Below are 19,014 nucleotides of genomic sequence, written 5' to 3'. Positions count from 1 at the left end.
TGTACAGTAGTCACTGACATGCTATGTATCTTTAATAAGGAATAAAGTCAACTTTCTATTTTGGTATAGCATCTTCCTGCTCTTGAAAAATGCATTTTATTAAAAATATTGTAAATAATGTTATAACTAGCAGTCATATATTCTGTGTTGCAAAAAAGGAACAGTTCACCAGATGATGAAAAACTATATACCCTAAAGTAGCTACTCTCTTTGATGAGCTTTATGGAGTTAAATTTCTATTCCAGGAAAATCTAGAGCAGATTCACTCCTGCAATTAAACTCTCCCTCCTCTCTGCTGACAGAGGTAGACAGCCCTGTGTCATAACCCGACTAAACAAAGACTGGTTTACGTTGCCAAAAAATATAACTGAATCTGTCCACAAACATGCTAACAAAAGGAGATCTGAAGGTAGAACTACATTGAGCATAACCTTTGCTTCTGAATAGTGTACTTTCCCTTGTTTTCCTATTAATATAAAAGATATAACACACTGATAATTTCTGAAAGACTAATTCAATTGAAAAAAAGACCACCTAAATTGTACTACTGGTTTAGCATGACAAAAGCAAATATAAAAGTAGGAAAGCAAAATATATACACCTATTCTTTGCATGCTAGTCAGGCAAATTGACTTCTTGTCATGAACACTTACTGGTCTGTAGCTGCTTTTCTCTGGCCTGCATGTCAGCAAGTATTTGTTTGAAATGGCTGGTAAAAGCAGTAAGGTCAACATCCAGAAACACTGGCCCTTGTTCTTTCTCTTTGAGCGCTTGACTTTGAGCCTTTAGCTGTTCAATTTGAGGCTGAAGGGTTGACATTCGAATGATTTCGTCCTGCATTTTTGAACAAAAACCATCAAGATAATGCTGTCCAACAAATAAAATAGCTAGTGCCATGAAATCACTGTTTCAATGCACATTACACAACTGTTTTGCATCCAACTACATCAGTTACAACAAGAACAAATTCAACATTTTTAATCATTTCTCAAAAATCAATACCTCTGCTCCCAGGACGATGCTCTTACCATTGTTTAAAGTCACTTTCACAAGATATTATCATGTTAGTAGTGTAATGCTCAAAGAAAACGAGATAGATTGTACATTATAATTCCATGCCCAAGGAGCATCCTTTTCATGTGGAGCTGCAAAGATAAAAACTCCACATGTCCCATAATCCTGGACTCATCTCTATTAGATTATATACAGGCTAAACAGCATGAAGTAGAAAAGGAGAGGTGAAGATGCATAGTGATTTCTAGCAGCCCCACAGTAACACATTACAGGTTGGGGTTGTGCTATTACACCTTCAGAAGACCTTGTACACGCTGTGACACTTGCAACTACTATGTAAAAAGAAATGAGGAAAGTAAGCCAAATGTACAGTTCATAGTAGAGCTACTGTAAGAGAAGCTTTCTGCAAGAAAATAGAGAACCCCGGTAAGCACAATGCCAGCTTGGAAATGCCTGAAAATAGAAGTAATAGCACAGATCTAAATTTGGGTTTCGAACATTGTTTTCAGTTTGAGAGCTTCTAGAGCCAGAGATTTCATAAAGTCAAACTTCTACAAGTATATCATGCAATTTATAATTCATTACTACATCTCAATAGATTCCTGTAAAACAATATTAGCTTGTAAGTAATCTCCACCCACAGAGTTGTCTACAGTAAGAGAGATAAGCAAATTTCTATGATGGTGCAGCACAAAAATGAAAACATTTAGGGAGAATAGTAAGTGAATTGGTGTGACCATTTTTGTACAACTATTGTAATTCTGTCATATGATGACAGACGAATATTCCTCCATTTGACTACACAATCCACCCTGCAGCGTATGTAACAAGTAAAGTTGTCTGCAATGGCAGAATTTTGGACTTGACCACGAAGACAATTTTCTGGCCCAGATCCTTATGACAGAGGTGATGAGCAACAGTTTCTTAATGAAGAACCAAAGGCACAGATTCTTACAGGAGAAAAAAAAAAGGAAAAGAGTTTAGGGGCATAGTTCCCTATCTTTAGGTATGTAAGTATCTTAATAACTAAATATTTGGGGTGGAGTTTTAAATACCCATAGGCTAGGTTCTATTGCCTCTTTATTTCTTTACCAGTCTTTCCTTTCCTTGGATAAATATTTTCAATAATTACCTTAGAAAGATAAGGAGTCCGTTTCCACTTTTATATTGAAATGGTGTAGGTCATAATCTGGCCCACTGTTGGAACACCTATGAAGTACTATACCATAAAAAACTTGGAGAAGAATCTCTAACCTTGCATTTTTCCAACTGAGTTTTTACTGTAGCAGGATCTGTTGCTGGTGTGGGTTGTGCTTTCAGCCAGTTTTCTGCAGTAATTGCTGTCTGCTCCAGTTGCTGCAGCTGGGAGTAGAAGTCAATGACGTTATTTTGGTACTCCAGCCATGCCAGTCTTTCACTCAGCAACTGACAGAACTCAATCCAGCGGCTCTTCAGCTGCTCTGACGCTTGTCTAATGTTGTCAGCATTCAGACCCTCTAGAAAGAAAACAAGAGAATAAGTTCAACACTTAAAAATAAATAAGACACAAAGAAAAAAAAAAGTAAAATAATTTAACAATTCAATTTCTGTATTTGAGAGCTCATAAATCCAGTTAATGATTTATCATCAAATAACAGTCCTGAACATGCAGATGTTACACATTAGTGGAGAAAGCATTTCAAAAATATTTTAAGTTGCTGCCAGGGTACTTTTGTTGCTATGGGAATGAATTATAAAGTGCACTGAAGTACAAGAATGGGAATAAAGCAGAGAGTAGAGATACAACACATAAAGCTAATTAAAACTGCTGTAAGAAATAAGAAAATGCCTGACAGCTGGATTTTGAAAACTACGTCTGGACTATAATTAGATTTTAATGTACAAGACTGTTGGGTTTTTTTATGAAAAGACCGATTTAAATGAATGGGAACTCTATTCCACAGTTATTTTGATGTTTCTGATAATCCAACCCCTAAGTTTTGCATTACATGTTATTTTAGAAATATCATAAGCACTGAGGAATAAACATATGAACAGATCAAACCTCCATCTAGGCCAGTCCTGTGTGTCCAACAGTGACGGTCAGTAGACATTAAGCAAGGACTGAGAGCCGAGACACCATAGGTGACAATTCTCTACGATTATTTTCAGACAGGGTTTGGTTTCTCTGATATAGTGCCTATTTCTGTCTGTTGTTAATAATCATGCTTAAATTAAAGTTCATAAAAGAAAACTGACTTTAGTTATTAGCAACAAGGCAATTACTTAGAACTATTTAAAGGTAAAAGAGCTCTATATACTCTGTGAAGAAAGCAAGGCAATACATATTAAAGATAAGCAAAGGGGTCTTACAATAACATCATTTATAATTATTCCAAAACTTGAACTCACACTGAGTTCAAAAAACTATTAACTTAAGCATCTCATTTATTTTTCAGAGGAAGCTTAAATGTAATCCCTAACCTTTTTTACTGGCATGACATGTAATGATACACATAGCAATAGGACCGGTATTGATTTCAAAATTAATAAACTGCTCAATCCATTGAGTAATGCTATATGTTTAAGAACATTTTAAATAACATCATCACTTAGTCATACACTAGTTAACCAGTAAAAAAGAAGCTACGTTTTTATCAAAATAATCACATTTAGGGTGTTTTTCTATTTCTTAAAAACAAGTTCAAAAGCAAATGAGACAAAAGTCTTCACTGCTATACTTCCATGATTTTTGATACTCTGTCAATATGGTTTATCTTGTTTGCAACCTGTACTCCCAATCTGCAGGAAAATTTCTTTATCAGGGATAAAAAATAGTAAAGTTCATGTGCAATTTTTGAAGGTAGGACATGGGAAATGGAGTCCTACCTTCAGCTAAATGGCTTAAATAAAAAAAAGTACTGGAAATTCATTATAATAAAATTTTCTAAGAAATTACTATAAAGGATGCTATATGGCAAACGGCACTAAATGATAATCTGGGATCACGTCTGCTGTGGAGCACCATAGTTCTCTAGCAAATCCTATTCTGGATTCAGCTCAGGGCTATTCCATTCAGAGTCGCTTGGAAACAGTGCACTTGGAAACAGACTGTGCAGTACCTGATAGCGGTTCCCTGGACATGCTCTGTTTCTAGGATGTTGCCCTAGCCAAGCTAATTGTACATGATTTCAAAAAGTACAAGCAAAAATGTAGAAAGATAGACAGCCCAGTACTACTGGGAGATAATGGCAACTGTGGTGGTTGGAGAGGCTATATATACACATTATACTCCGGAAACTGGATGGCACAGTTTAAAGGCTGAGCAAGGGTATAAAATAAATTTTAAAGCATAAAGAGGTAAACAGTGTTTTGACACATCTTAATAAAATCCAACAGTGATCTGGTCTTTTGTGTGCATGTGTTTGCATCTGGAGTTGTGGTATGCATAACTACATTTTCCTAAAGTGTAATGTCTAACAAACATAGAATAATATGTGAAGAGGCAGCATAAACCTGAATGGCATAGCATGTCTGAATAACAACAATCGAAGATGACCAGACACGTAGATACTGAATCTTACCAACAGCAAGAACAAACACACGTATAGAAGACGAGCCTTTAACTATGCTACATTTCAAGAATTGCTTCTGTGCTGTTGTGACTTTGGTTATAAAAATGCTGTATACTCATTACAGACAGCAGATATCTTTGCTGATGTGTTCTCTGAACCTCTGAACCTGGAAGACATTGCCTATGAGCTTGGCAGAGTAGATATAAAAAGATCACTTCTATTTATTCCTCCTTTCCTCTCTTTTCAGCTGCCACAGTCTCCAAAGTACCCTTAGGCAAGATTATGATTACCAGGGGAAGTGCAGTCATGGATTCTCCTTACATAATAATACTTTTCACTGTAATATTTTCTTCAAGGATTCAGAGAGGACTGTATTTCAGCTGAAAATCTAGATTCATCAGATCCTCTTTTCTTCTTTTCACTCATATGTCCCTCTTAACATAACATTTAAATATGTGAAAATACCCAGTATTATTCGATTTTCTTTAATTCTTTTCTTTATTATCTAAACTTTGAGTCTAAATGTGATTCCACAAGTGCACAGATGAGCAAAGAAATGCTTTTGCTCTCCATGAAACTGAAGTGGACAATACAAGATTGGAGTGTGCAGAGCCATGTTTGGTAAAAGATTGCAGAGGTGCACCTCCATTAGGAAACACAAAATCCTATTGAAAAGAAGATCCATCTGAAAATCTCCACAGGATGAATTTTTAAAACTCTCTTAATTCACAGTCCGCTCAGGTAACTCAAAGTTGTCTATCAGATATCGGTATGTCATTTCCAGAAGGATGCAAGGAAATGGCCATTACGTGCACTTGAACTCATTTGGGTCAAAATTTTGTCTTATTTTGAAGAAAGCTAATCCTCCATCTCATTGAAAATGACAAATTAATAACTATTTGAGTAGTTGATGCAATGAGGGCATAATTTTAATGTTTTTATTTGCTCATTACATTGGTGAAAATCAAGAATTTGAAATTTACTTCCATGATAAGTATTGATTTCTTCATTATCTTTAGGAACTTTAGCAACCACCAGCTTTCATTCATGATGCTAACATCAATCCCCTTACTCTGCTTCACTCATGGCAGCAAGACATATCAAAAGTTGACAACCAGGCGAAGAAACAATATAAAACCCATTCTCTGGTGAAACAATATTATTTTAGGTATAATGGTCCATAATATTTTCATGCTTCATATTCTAAAAGCTTCTGATATAATCAGTGAATAAATATACTGTACCCAGAGGAAACAGATCATTATCTGAAGTGCATCCATTAATTTTATTACCTTGTGTACTGCGCATAACAAATTGTGTCTGAATATTTTTAATTGTGCAGCACCTTACATGCAAGTACTTTGGAATTGCCACTTAATATGAAGTATATCTTATTAAGTGCATTTATCATTTGCTATGGTTCTATGATAGAATAATGTAATATTATCTGTGTCTTTATAGCTTTTGATGCATAAGCGTATGTGAAATGGTAACTCACAAGATAATATGTTACTTCCACAGAACAATGGCACTTAACAATTACGTGTTTTATCACAACAAACTTATTTGTATTCACTTTAATGCTGCTTATCAAAATTCTCTGAGTATTCATTTTGATGCCCTATTTATTTTATTCTGAACTACTATAATAGTCAAGTGTCCACTCAAACTGCTAAACTGCTTCACTCATGCGTCAACAGACTTGTTATTCTATTTTAGAATACAATTTAGAAAAGAAAAACAGAATAGAATTTTTTCCTAGAAACACTGGTAAACAGAAGATGTAAGTTTTCATTGAGTGTAATCATCAGACATCTTTAAAAGCATCGGCAAGGAGAGGCAGAGCATGGCCCATGTAGAAGACGGGTGGCTGGGTAAAGAATCATCCACCAAAAGCGTAAGTGGTTTCCCCTGTGATGGGAAAAGTCCTTCCAATGGCAATATCCAGACACACTGCTTACAAACACAAGACCAGCTGCACTCTGTGCGATGGCAGTTCTTTCTAGTGCAAAATACTTTTGCTGACAATGGCCAAAAGCATTTACTTAAGGCAAGAATAGTGCCTTATATAAATACACTTCCTCAGTACATTTTCCTCTGTGCTAAGGAACACATAAATGAAACCCTAAATAAATCAATCCAATTCTCTCCAGAATTTGAATCCTATTTTTTACTTATTCCCCCTCCTATCACAGTAAAATTAAAAGCAAGAAAATAAATACAAATGACACAACAATGAAATTCGCCACCATTCTGAACTCTCTCTTATAATCCACCAGAGGTCTTCATCTTTTTATGCTCTTCATCTGTTACATTCAGAATCTTGTTTATGAGGAAAGAGGAAGCACATCTTATATATAAGTAAAGCCAAGAATTTAGTGATAGCATAACTGGAATCTTAAAGAGTCTAATCATTATTAGTCCAGATCTAATTGATACACAATAAGTAAAAAATAACAATGCAGTTAAAATTGTCATCACTTGACTTCACAATTGATCTATGCCTTAAATCTGTTTGCCTTGTGTAGTCTTTTAATTACAGTTACACTGCAAATGCATGACAATCATCAATTGTATCACTGACTGGTTTTCCTAAAGAAAGTACCACACAGAATAATGATGGGAGCATCATCATTTGTGATTTGTAAATTGTGACAGTTAAAAAGGTTTTTCATTCAAGATAACATAGTACATCTTCCCTCCACTAGATGTTAAACTGCGTGTCTTCCATAAATCCATAAAGGCACATTAATTTCAGTTCCTTCCCATGTTATGGAAAAGAGTTCCAGCATTAGAAGAGGAAGGTATGTAGGCACAGTCAGTCTGGTCTGTTGAACCTTATTTTGGAGATTCAGCAAAACTTTCCTATGCTACATCCTTTCTTCTTGTTCTTAGTGAATCCAGAAATCAACCAAAAAACTCCCCCCAAAACCAGAGATTAAGAATGTATGTCCCAAATTAATTTCCACAAGCCACACAAAGGCTAAAGAAACTTAGTTGGATTATTGTGGAAAATATAAAGCTGCATAAATTTATTACAGTTTGAAATGTAGGTTTAAAATTGAGTTACTTTTTTTACATAACTTTTAGTTCAATATCAATGTAGAGGTAATCCCATTAATTGCAATTGCATTAGATCATAATGATTTGGAAGAAAAGACAAACAGAAAACTTGTTGTATTTAACTGTACAAAGGCTGAACATGACAGTTAACTTCCTCTATACTCAAAGCGTAATTCTGAACACCTAGCAAGATATTCCATTTGCAAATTCTTTGTTAAAATCATCTTACAGTTCTCCTCAACTAATGTTAATTATTTAATTCTACTCTCTACCGCTCCCACCTGGTGGTGATTACTGAATTATTTAACCATTTCATACACTGTTCTTCAAACCGCCTTTGCAGCAGTGGAGTAGCTGAAATTCCCATAAACATTTTAGGCTTCAAGTCCAGAGGAACTGTTTCTCTTTTCAAAGGAATTGTTTCTTCCCTAAAACCATGACAAAAAGGGATCTTCATTCTCACAGGCAACTAACCTGTCATCCTTGCTAGAATATTCTTGCTACCAAGGCGACCATGACATACGGCATGATACAGAGCTCAGAGCAGTTGATAGGGAACAGATCAAGTCATGCTGGCTTAGCTAGCCTACCCAGTGCTTGCACCCCAACTGGAAGATGTGCTTCCTAAAAAAAGGTGTGATTTGGGAGATATTGGAAATATTTATATGCACATCTAGCCACAGTCGAGATCACAACATCTATAAACCATGAATAAGCATGGACCCATGGACTGAAGGAGAAAAAAAGAGAACCTTAAGTTAAAACCACAAGAGAATATTTAAGATAGAATCTTAATCTACTTGATATTAGACATGGTAGATAGTACAGTACCAGAAAAGTAACATATAATGTGCTAGTAAGTTCTGCAACTAAAACCAAAATTAGTCACCAGAAAGTACGATATAATCTAAAGAAATTGAAGCTGGAATTCTTGAGGTGCAAGTCTGCATGTGGCCAAAGGAAGAGTGGTGCACTGCTAAATGTGTCCTAGACAGATTCTACCCAAAATAACAGTCTCAATGTGGCAGCACACAAATTTCAAATACTGCCTTAAAAGTCCTGTACAACCAGTTCTCCCAGGCAGAAAACATGTCCAAAAAAATTCACAGAATTTTTTATACGATCAGCTGTGGAAAACTGCCCAAATGATTTCAAAGAGGGTGCACATGTTACCAGACTCCCTTCAGTCTATTCACTGAGCCTAGGAAGGGAACCCTTGCAACAGTTGTTACGGTAATGATAATTAAATACGTCCCACACATTAAATATGATCACTTTTAAAATATTATACCTTCATACTTAAGCAAGATGATCTTAGGATTCCATCAAATTTGTTTAGCTTGGCCAGTTAGTACCTCAAACTGCAAGCATTTCATTTTTAGCAATTACATTCTTGGTTCTTCATTATAAGAACATAATATAAAATATATGTTCTGAAGCTCAGTGTATTTAACATCTATATTTCTGGTAATCACATCAGTATGACAGATGTTGGCCCCTGCTTAATATTTTATTACAAAGTTAGACATTCTTTAATATCAAGGACGATGGCATGACTTACAATTTTACTTCCATCTACCTTTCTTTTGTTTTTCTTTTTCCCTTAAAAATATCCAGAAGTTCAAAAGAATGACATAAAAGAATAATTTTTTTTTAAATCAGTAATAAAAATAAAAAACTTACAACTAATTTTATTTTTTAAGAGTTGTATAAGCTTTGACATTTATTGTCTTTGAAAAGCCGAATGCCAAAGATCTCTTCCAAAACCCAGTAAAATCTTAAATTTTCTATGATACAGAACATTACAGCAATATGTATATTACAAAACATACATTGTATATTATAAGCCAGAAAGCACTTTTTTCAAACTGTTCAGAGTAATGCCTTCAGAGCTTTCTAACTCAGATGAGTTAATGTACCTTCAAAAGCTTAGCATACTCAGAAAATAAGATTACAACTTAAGTCTCTGCGCAGAACAGATTGTTAATATACAGTTCATTACTGTGAGCACGTTTTACACACATTTCTTTTCATGGTACTAAAGTGGTAAGCTTTTTTCCTCTTTTCTAATTAACAGATTTAACATTCAGAAATAATAAAAGAAATATAAGGTAATATTACTTTACTGTTCCATTTAGACAGTATTTGCTAATATAATTCTTGTGATAAATATGAACCTGCACATTTATCAAATCGCTAAGAAGATTATCTAAATCAACTCCCATGTAATTACCATTCACCATCTGTTCCACCAGGGCTTCAGCTGATCTGCTGGCATCTTGCAGTTTTCTGTACTTCTCAGGCTTTTCTCGCTGGATGGCCTGCAGCATGACAGGAAAGGTGAGTATTTCAACAGAGGGATTTTGAAGAAGAAAGTAATTAATCTCAGGGATGTCTTCTGATTTCTCGAGACCATTTAACCTGTCATATTGCCCTGCCAGCCTCCCAGTTTCCAATGAAAGCAGCAAGTACCAGATACCATCAGGAAGGGATTCAGTCATAAAGTCAAATACATAAACTGAGAATCAGAACACAACAGAGTTGACAAATGATACATGTCAGTATTTTACAGACAAATAAAAGACACACAAATTAAGAGCTATTCAAAGCCCGATATTCAGAATAAAAATGTATGTTCAACAGAAATTCCTTGTGGAGGAATGGATTTGCTCATTTCTCACACAGCTCCTATTGATAACAGCAAGAATTGAGCACGCTAACCAAACCACAGGGTTTCATAACACACTACAGTATTGAACCCATATACCATTTGATTGCTTACTTTACTCTTTTGATGGCAAAAAGCCCCCTGTAAAATGCATATTAAAGTAGATATCTAACATATATATGAACATATATAGCAGACATCCACATATGAAGTACTAAGTAAGAATGAGAATTAAGTGCAGAATTAGACAGGCTTCTAGTTATGTATTGTCTCTAATACTCTCAATTCACCTTTCTGTCCTCAAAAATTTCTCACCCATGCTCAGGCTAGCACTCAGGCTAGCTGGTAATGGCTGGTAAAGGCTAGCTGCTAAAGTTTCAGGATATAGTAGGAATCTAAGTTTCTCATTTCATTTTGGGTTGGTAGCAATACAGATGGAAAGTGAAATAATTTTAGATCTGACAGCCCCTCAATGCTGTCTCATAATTAACATCATGAAGTCACTCTGTTGATTTTAAAGTAACTTAGTTGTATAATTTAGGTGTAATTTAGAAGCTCTAAATCAGAAGCCCAAAGAAGCAGCATAGGGCCACAGCCAAATTCGATACCAAAAATAAAACAGACTATATATCTCCCAGAGATCCTGACCAACACAGTCTCCCATAAATCAGAGTCCCTCACCTTATCGCAGCAGATACACACATACAAAAGGATATGGCACTGCAAATCCTACATAACGTGTATGGGAAGATAACACACAACCCTGGCTATGGCTTCTCAGTCTGGCTGACCCCATTAGGCTTCCTGATCACCTTGTTTATTCCCACAGGAAAGGTGTATTCTGTGTGACTTGACTCTTTGGGTGAAAAGGTTCCTTGCAACTGTAAAGAAACCTCAAGTAGGCTTCTTAGGTGTCTAAGAATGCATTTAGTAGAACAATCTTACAAACTTACATTTGAAAATGTTATTTTTCAAATAGATTGCTATGCTTAGGAGGAAGCAATATAAACACCTTTGAATAAACTCTCTTAAAATAACTTTTAAAGTGTGATGCTTAAAACGTCTTCAGTTTAATAGGCAGCAGCTCCCTGGAAGACTTTCCTAGGTTAGGAGACACTCAGAACTTTAAAGAGAGACTTTCAGTTAAATTCACACATTTCCACAGCCTACTTATAACTGCCATTCATTTGTGTATATAGAAATGATTAAACAGCAGGCTTTCTAACAATATGCCAAAGCTTCTATCAAACACTTTCAATAATACAATTTTGTATACATAAAATATATAAAGAAAGGATATTTAGAGAAGAATTAGGGATGGAAATATTTTGGATTTTATAAACATATCTTTAATATATACCTAAATTATCACTGAAAGATTACAAAATTTAATCCCAATGTGTTAAAGATGACTGTATTAATTATTTATAGTTTTTGTAGGTCAGTAAAATCTTCTACCATTCCACTGCAAAATTTCAATAGTCTCCAAATTTAAAAAACAAGTCTTTTAATTCTCTGCGGAGTTCCAAAAGTTCTTATAGAATCTTAATTAATACTACTCTGTCTATAATGCCAGGTATAATTAGCATGAGTCTAACTACAGAGAACTCAAAGGAATCATAAAAACACTAAAATATACTGAAAATAATTTTACTCCGTCTGGAATGACAGATGCGTAATTATCATGAGTGCAACTGTAGTGAGCACAAACGAATCATAAAAAACCGCCTAAAATATACTAAAAATTAGCTTTTTGAAATATAAAAATGTTATGACATTGAAGCTTGTGGCAGTGAAACCTTCAGTGTCCAGTAATACACTGTGTCCAGAAAAATGCGGATAAATGTCCACCTCTCTCCTGAAAGATTAAAGTTTCCAAGTCCTGACAGAATATATAAGCACTATATGCGAAGCCCTTAAAAATAAACATGAAAATTTGGTACATATCAAACTTTCTGTCAACTACTTTTCTCCATTTATTTCTGTGTAATGAGTATATATTAAAAAAATGAAGGTCTAACACTGGTTACAGGAAGACATCTGCTTCCACACAGAAAGCACAATGCTAGCCAAAGGAGAAAAGATTGTCATCTTGGTCCTCATACAAAGGCAAATTACCTGACCTGGGGAGAAAGGAGGAAATCCACCCTAGTTTCTTCATTGTACTAATCACATACTCCTGCCATTACTCTGTACACACTGCCATTGTTTGCCAAACCTGCTAACTGTGTCTTGGATTTTTAAGCCCCTCAGAAGAAGGATTTCCATAAGCACATGTAAAGTGTCTAGAAACGAAGGGAGAAGGACTCCTGTAACAGCTCTTATCTCTCTCTTTGGCTCTGTTTTGTTCATTTTTTCCTTTACTAAAAGGGATAAGACTCTAGATCCAGGTTTATTTGTGACAAAAGTAGACTGGGATAAGTTTGAAGAGGTTTGTGAAGTTTTGAAACTCTTAGATTCTGTACATAGTAATCAACACTTTTTTTGATGAGAAGTTGTGGTAGCTGCAAAGTCACTTCAAAATATTTGCAAATATATAACTTTCCCTCTTTATACTCTTTTTGTTTTCTATAAGAGATTTTTCAGAAAAAATACACCAATATGAGAAAAAAGGTTACATTTACAGGCTTTCACCAAATCGGGGACTAATTCTCTTTTGAACTATTTTGTAACTGGCAATGCAAATGTATAATAGCCTAGTTTTAACTGATTGAATAACACTAAAAATTCATCTTTAGCTAAATGCCAGCCAAAGGTGAAGAGGCTATTTTCACAATGCTGAGCATTTTATTTGACCCTGAGATTTTAGTTGGCAGTTAATGACTTCATAACCTAGAAAACACTGATGGTCCAAGGAATTAGAATGTTATTCATATCAAATCAACATCCTACTTTGAAAGCTCTGTGAAAGGATGCATGGTAGCAGTCATCCCTGACTTCCTATGACTCTGACCAATTACCCCCGAGGGCAGGAGATGGCAACATTATCATCACTGGCTCTGACAGTGATTCAGCTTTCAAATACCCAGGCCCAACACAGCATGTCTGAAAAAGGTCACTAAAACAAAACGAACAAATGAGAATGGGGCTTTTGAGAATGCCAAGAGAACAAATTTAATTGTCTAGGATATCTGACATTTTTCCTTACATCTGTTCATTATATGTTTACCTTTGATTCTGAATTTCTAAGTGCTTCTTCTTGGCTAGCTGAAACTCCTTTCAAGGAGTTTTATTCCCAGTTTATTGATGTATAGTCTCAAATCTGACTTATTATTAAGCAGGATTTTCTATCTAGCAAGTTTTAATTTTTTGCACCTTAATCTTCATATATTTGAACTTGCAATATTGAAAGTTCATTATGGCTTAAGAAAAAACAAAAAAAGGTCTGAGTCATTTTTAGGTCTTTTTTTAATAAAATATATGTACTAACTGTAAAATGTTAACAGTGTGATGCAGCGTAATGAAGTTTACATCATGAATGTTTGGATGTCTTAATTATTTAGGAGTAGTATGGTTGTTCCACAGTGAAACTTCTATACTTATGGCATCCCGTCTCTCTGGCCAGGTAAGGCAAATATCTTTCTTTTGTAGCAGGGAAGGGCTATAAATATTTTTGCTTCTCCCCAGACATAGGAATGGACTTTTTGTGCATGTCTAATATATTCAATCTACATAATACATCTGCCAAAGGCTAATTTCCTGCCAGTATCTGAAGAGCAGCTGGCTTAGCAAACACAGTCAGTGCATTTCATACAGCCTGCTCTTGGCTCTGTCTCCCCCAGGCCTCCTCTGAGCTGGGATGGAAGCAGGCTTTTGAACTTGATGAATCATCAATGATGGCAAAAGAGCTTTCCTTGTGGCTGTTGTTTCTGAAGTCTGTGTCCCTCCATCATACAGCAGATGCACTTCCACTACATCATATGGAAGTGACCCCTCATCCAGGAAAAATGATGAGTAGGAGCAAGCTGCCACAACAAGAAAAATAATCATCCAACTAGTAACCTGTCCTCAAAAGAACAGCAGAAAAGAAAGTCTTTACAAAAAGGCCCTAGGACTCAGCACCTACTGTGGCAGGCAATAAATGGTACGTCTGACATCAGCCAAGCACAGGTGTTCTGTGCTACACCAATATATATATTGTCATATAGGAAGAAAACTAAATGCTAGCCAGTAAGGGCAAGATGGGACTTCTGCATGCATGTGTATGTGGTCGCCTGCATGCATATATAAGTACAACACAGGGGTATGACTACGTATGTCAGTACAATACAATCTTTTTCAATTATCACTAACATATCTTTTCCTTTTTGGCATTTCATCTTTTTTTATATGTCTTCTACAACTTTACTACAGATTATAATATATTAAAACCCACACTATCTTATTTTCCATTGATTCGAGGCTCATTTTGAGGGAATTAGAAACAAAAAGTGTTAACAAGGAACAATGAAACTGCTCAAATCAATGAACTGGAAAGTACTTCCTGCTTTGGCTACTAGTTTTATGGATGGAGACAGAGACCAGACCAGGAAAAGTCATGTTAGGACAAGCTTTAACACCTGGCATTTTAAGAACTTGGGTTTTTTTTTTCTTTTTTGAAAAGTGTGTACAAAGACTTCCATTAACTGAAAACCATTCCTCGCAGAATGCATGTAGTACTTGTCAAGTGCCATCTTTCAGAGTTCTCTCTATCAAATTAATACATGGAAGCAGAATGTTTTCTCCCTTAACACATCTAGAATCTTCTACAGTAACTTGATTTTCTCAGTAAAATGTTCATTTTGAAAGCAGTGATACTCTATGAAATCAAAACCAGTCTTGGTCTTTAAAAATATTTTCAATGTTAATGAAGGATACATGTTCATTTCTCTTATTTCTATTTAGAGTTACTGGTTTGTCTCAAACCCCTCTTGATACAAAGCAGATCCTTTAGCTGCACTACTTTTCAGTAAAGAAGCTGGAAATTGGTTTCTTAACCACGCAGTTATTCAATTTCCAAGGAGGTCAAAGAAACATCTGAAATATCTCCTGCTATCTGCAGTGTCTTGAATTCAAACTTACAATGCCCATGCACTAGTCAATTTCCACACCTCTTTTCCCTTCCTCTCTTTTCCTCCAGTATTATGTATGTTTTCACCAACCTAAATGAGATCTGAACAAATGTGGTAGGTAGTGGCCTCCCAGCCCCAATGTTCTTCCTCAGCACCAACAAAGGCAAGGCAAGAGCTGTTGGGAACTCCAGCTGGGACCAGAGGAGGGTCTCTGGTTCACCTACCTCCACCCCTTTACTTGCAGCAATCACCACCTCCTTGAAAGCAAAGAAAAGAAAGAAGGAGGAAGGTGAACCATGGCTCCTGGATCCTTTAATGCTTTTATGAAGTCTTAGAAACTGACAACATGAGGTGGAACATTATATTGGCTAGGGAAACCTGACAGTGCAGGTATCCAGCATAATATGTAGGTCAAGACAAGCTAATTTGCCATCCTTGAAATTGTTGTGTTCCTCAAGATGGGAATATATGAAGGGGAGACAGGAGCATTTTCTTTTTTTAATATGCCTCTTTTTTTTTTTTAATTTTACCTACAATGAAGACTGAAGCACTCACAAAATTAACTGTATATCTATTTATGTATTAGATGAATCTCATTACCCCAGTATGGAAGTATTTGAACCCATCAAATCTTCTCTGTGCATACTGCATACTATTTATACATATATATAAAAATAATATATATAAATTATATATATTATATAATAATATAATATTATATATATATATATATATATATATATATATATATATATATATATATTTTTATGCATACTTCACATAACATGAAGTGGGGCCATGAACTAAATTCAGGATATTACATTCTAAGGAATACTTACTAGCAGTAATATTATGACAACATTAACAATTAAATTAAAATTATTGCAAGAAAAATATGATTTAACATGAAATTTTATAATGTATATTTACAGTCACGAAATTCAGTGCTCCTCAATCTTATCATAGCTGATTTATGATGGACAAGCAGACAGTGAGAAAAAACAGCATCAAAACTAACTTCAGTACAGTAACTTTTTTCCATCTGTTTGTGTTCTAGGAGTATGTATCACCATATATTTTAATGAAGTTTCATGATATACTATGATACTATAAGAGCTAATTACAAAAAAAGAACTCCCCTTTCTCTTACTCAGAAAAGACAGGCATTTTTGCATCTATCTACAAAAATTAAATATGGAAGAAAATTTGTAATGGTTTAGTTTTCAAGGGCTAAATTCAGAGTGTGTGAAACTTATACACAAATACAGCTACTCCTTAAGCAGTGCAGAATCATTCATTTTGCCAAAAGTAGAAAAGAACGGGTTTTGGTTCAGGCATGGTACTACAATAGACTAAAAAAATAAAGTGGAGACTAGTAATTTTCATATAAATTTTACAGCACTGTAAAAAGAATTAGATACAGATTTTCTTTAGCATACACTAAAAGATGACACTTTTCACATCCTTCAATTTATGCACGTATAATGTAAAATTAAGCTGTTAGTATAGAATGATGGTGCATATTTAAGAAATAATATATAGGCTTTGATTCAACTTTACCAAAGACTTTAATGGATCTAGAATACCTTAACTAAATATGAGTATGTATGAATAAAAAAAAGATCTCTGTATTCAGACAGCCTGTGTAGCAATTTTGGTGCCAAAATCGGAAATTTACAGAAATAGTGAGCACTTCTAAATTTCTCTTGTACATATGGACAATCAATGCTTGTCAGTCTACATTTGAACTCATTTAAACTTGGACTTTGAAAGCACTTTGACAAGCTAATACAAACTAACAGACATATATACGAGTACTTTCTCCTACATTGACTCTTTCTCTGAGATCTGAGAGATTGCCTTCCTTTCGATATATTGCAAACTCAGGACTCTGAAGCACTGCTTCTGAGCGGGTCATCCAGCTATGGAGCTCTGTTGTATCCGAGTCAAACCTAAGAGACAGAGAAGTGCAATAAGATATTTCATTTCCACGAAGTTTCTGAAAATAGCATTGAGAGTAAACATGTTTAACTAGTTGGTTAAACAAGTGAATAAGCAGCAATTTCTCTCAAAAGACAGTTTAAAACCCCCCATATTTCATTAGATAGCTCATAAAACTATTCACTCTAAAATCTGGAAACATAGAAACACTTTTTCACTTTTAAGACCGTGATTTGGTAGCTGAACTGATGCAACAAATTTCACAATAAGGATTCCAAATTTACAAGCTGATGTTTTTGGAAGACATGAAACAAGTGGCTCTCACAGTGAGCAAAGTGTATTGCAAGCCCTGTTGGCTCAGCTGAGGATGTAAGGCTTATCTGGCTCACCAAATGCAGCTTTCATACCTGTAAGATTTCTGTCCCAGCTTGTGCTGATGATATTATGAAGGATACTCAAGCAGGAAATTTGACCATTAGACAAGAGTCTCTTCAAATTGACTCAAATTTGTTGTAGAATGTAATTACTAATCAACAGTAGATTATAATTTTCCTACAGCTAAAACTTTAGAAACTGCAAATTAAAAATTAACTAGTTTTTACTGTACAGCCTTTTTTCTTACAGTCTGCATTCTCTCATCAACTCCTTTAAAACTGATCTTAATTTTTGTTACCTATTCAGAAGGTAGCAGTTCAAAATTAAGGTTACCATATGCAGATATTTAAATTGCTGATGTGTAGAAAAATCAAACTGTGATTCAGTATCTAATGTAGTTTTTAAAACAAGAGGCTTGAGACAATTTTTTTTCTCAGTTGTGCTGAACTGCATTCTTGATTGCATTTCTTTATTGCACTGTATGTTCTTACATTTATATCTGGTTTATAACTGATTTTCCTTTTGCAGCAATACAATGAAGGCAATAGAACAGAAAGACCTAAGAAAAAAGAATCAGCTGTATCTTTCAGTATGCTTTGTAAATATAGGTTCTATCATTTGCATACAATTGAAAAATCTACTAAAAACAAGAACTTGAATGACAATTATATCTTTGGAGGAATTAATTCTTTTATAACAATATAATCCATATATAAAAGAACTAAAATATAAGGATGTAAGGTAAAATCAGGTGCTACAGAAATCTACATATGCAGAAATTAACACTGAATACAAGTAAGAGTTCCATGTTTGATCTAGTATTTATGCCTCCCTTTTTTTCCTTCTCTACTGTGATCTTTGTGACTTCATTTAACAACACGGTGTGAAGATTGAGTAATAAATAATGAAAGCAGAAGAAAGAAGAATCACACACTGTCTTAATCCCAGCCCAATATTCTATATTCAAATTATAAACTAGTAGGAATAATGTTGATAAAGCAGTTCCCAATAATACTATTTGAACACTCATTAAAGGAGAAAAAATATGATTGTGAAGTAATGAAAGGTGCAGTAATCTTCATTTTATAAAGAATTATAAGTTCAGAGGTGGAAGACAAAAGAAAATTCCCAGATGGTTCAGGCAATCTCTGTGCTGGTACCAGATTCTAATCCCTGAAATTCCTACCTCAGCTTTATAGAAATAAGGATTTATAGAAATCCTATGTGACATTAAATAAATTGTAAGTATTGAAATATGTTATCCTCTGTTCTGCATATAATAACTGCATATTTAATAAATGTTCTCAGGAAATTTTAAGACTAGGAGACAGCAAAACTATGAAATCCA

The 19,014-nt window shown here is 34.8% G+C and overlaps 1 protein-coding gene across 1 annotated transcript in view; it reads right to left on the bottom strand.

The window, feature by feature from the left end:
• The window catches only part of DMD (dystrophin), a 1,150,282-nt gene that overhangs the window by 754,063 nt on the left and 377,205 nt on the right, over positions 1–19,014 (bottom strand). Inside the window, exons 17-20 of the mRNA XM_072848384.1 lie at positions 17,179–17,302; positions 9,865–9,952; positions 2,269–2,510; positions 654–834 (exon numbers count right to left, since the gene is read on the bottom strand). Of these exons, the coding sequence (XP_072704485.1) occupies positions 654–834; positions 2,269–2,510; positions 9,865–9,952; positions 17,179–17,302 (635 nt within the window). The remainder of the gene's footprint in view (positions 1–653; positions 835–2,268; positions 2,511–9,864; positions 9,953–17,178; positions 17,303–19,014) is intronic.

This window comes from Ciconia boyciana, chromosome 1, assembly GCF_034638445.1.
Source record: "Ciconia boyciana chromosome 1, ASM3463844v1, whole genome shotgun sequence".
Classification (NCBI taxonomy): domain Eukaryota; kingdom Metazoa; phylum Chordata; class Aves; order Ciconiiformes; family Ciconiidae; genus Ciconia; species Ciconia boyciana.
The sequence above is the reverse complement of the archived record's forward strand: the minus strand, read 5'-3'. Positions and strand labels throughout refer to the sequence as shown.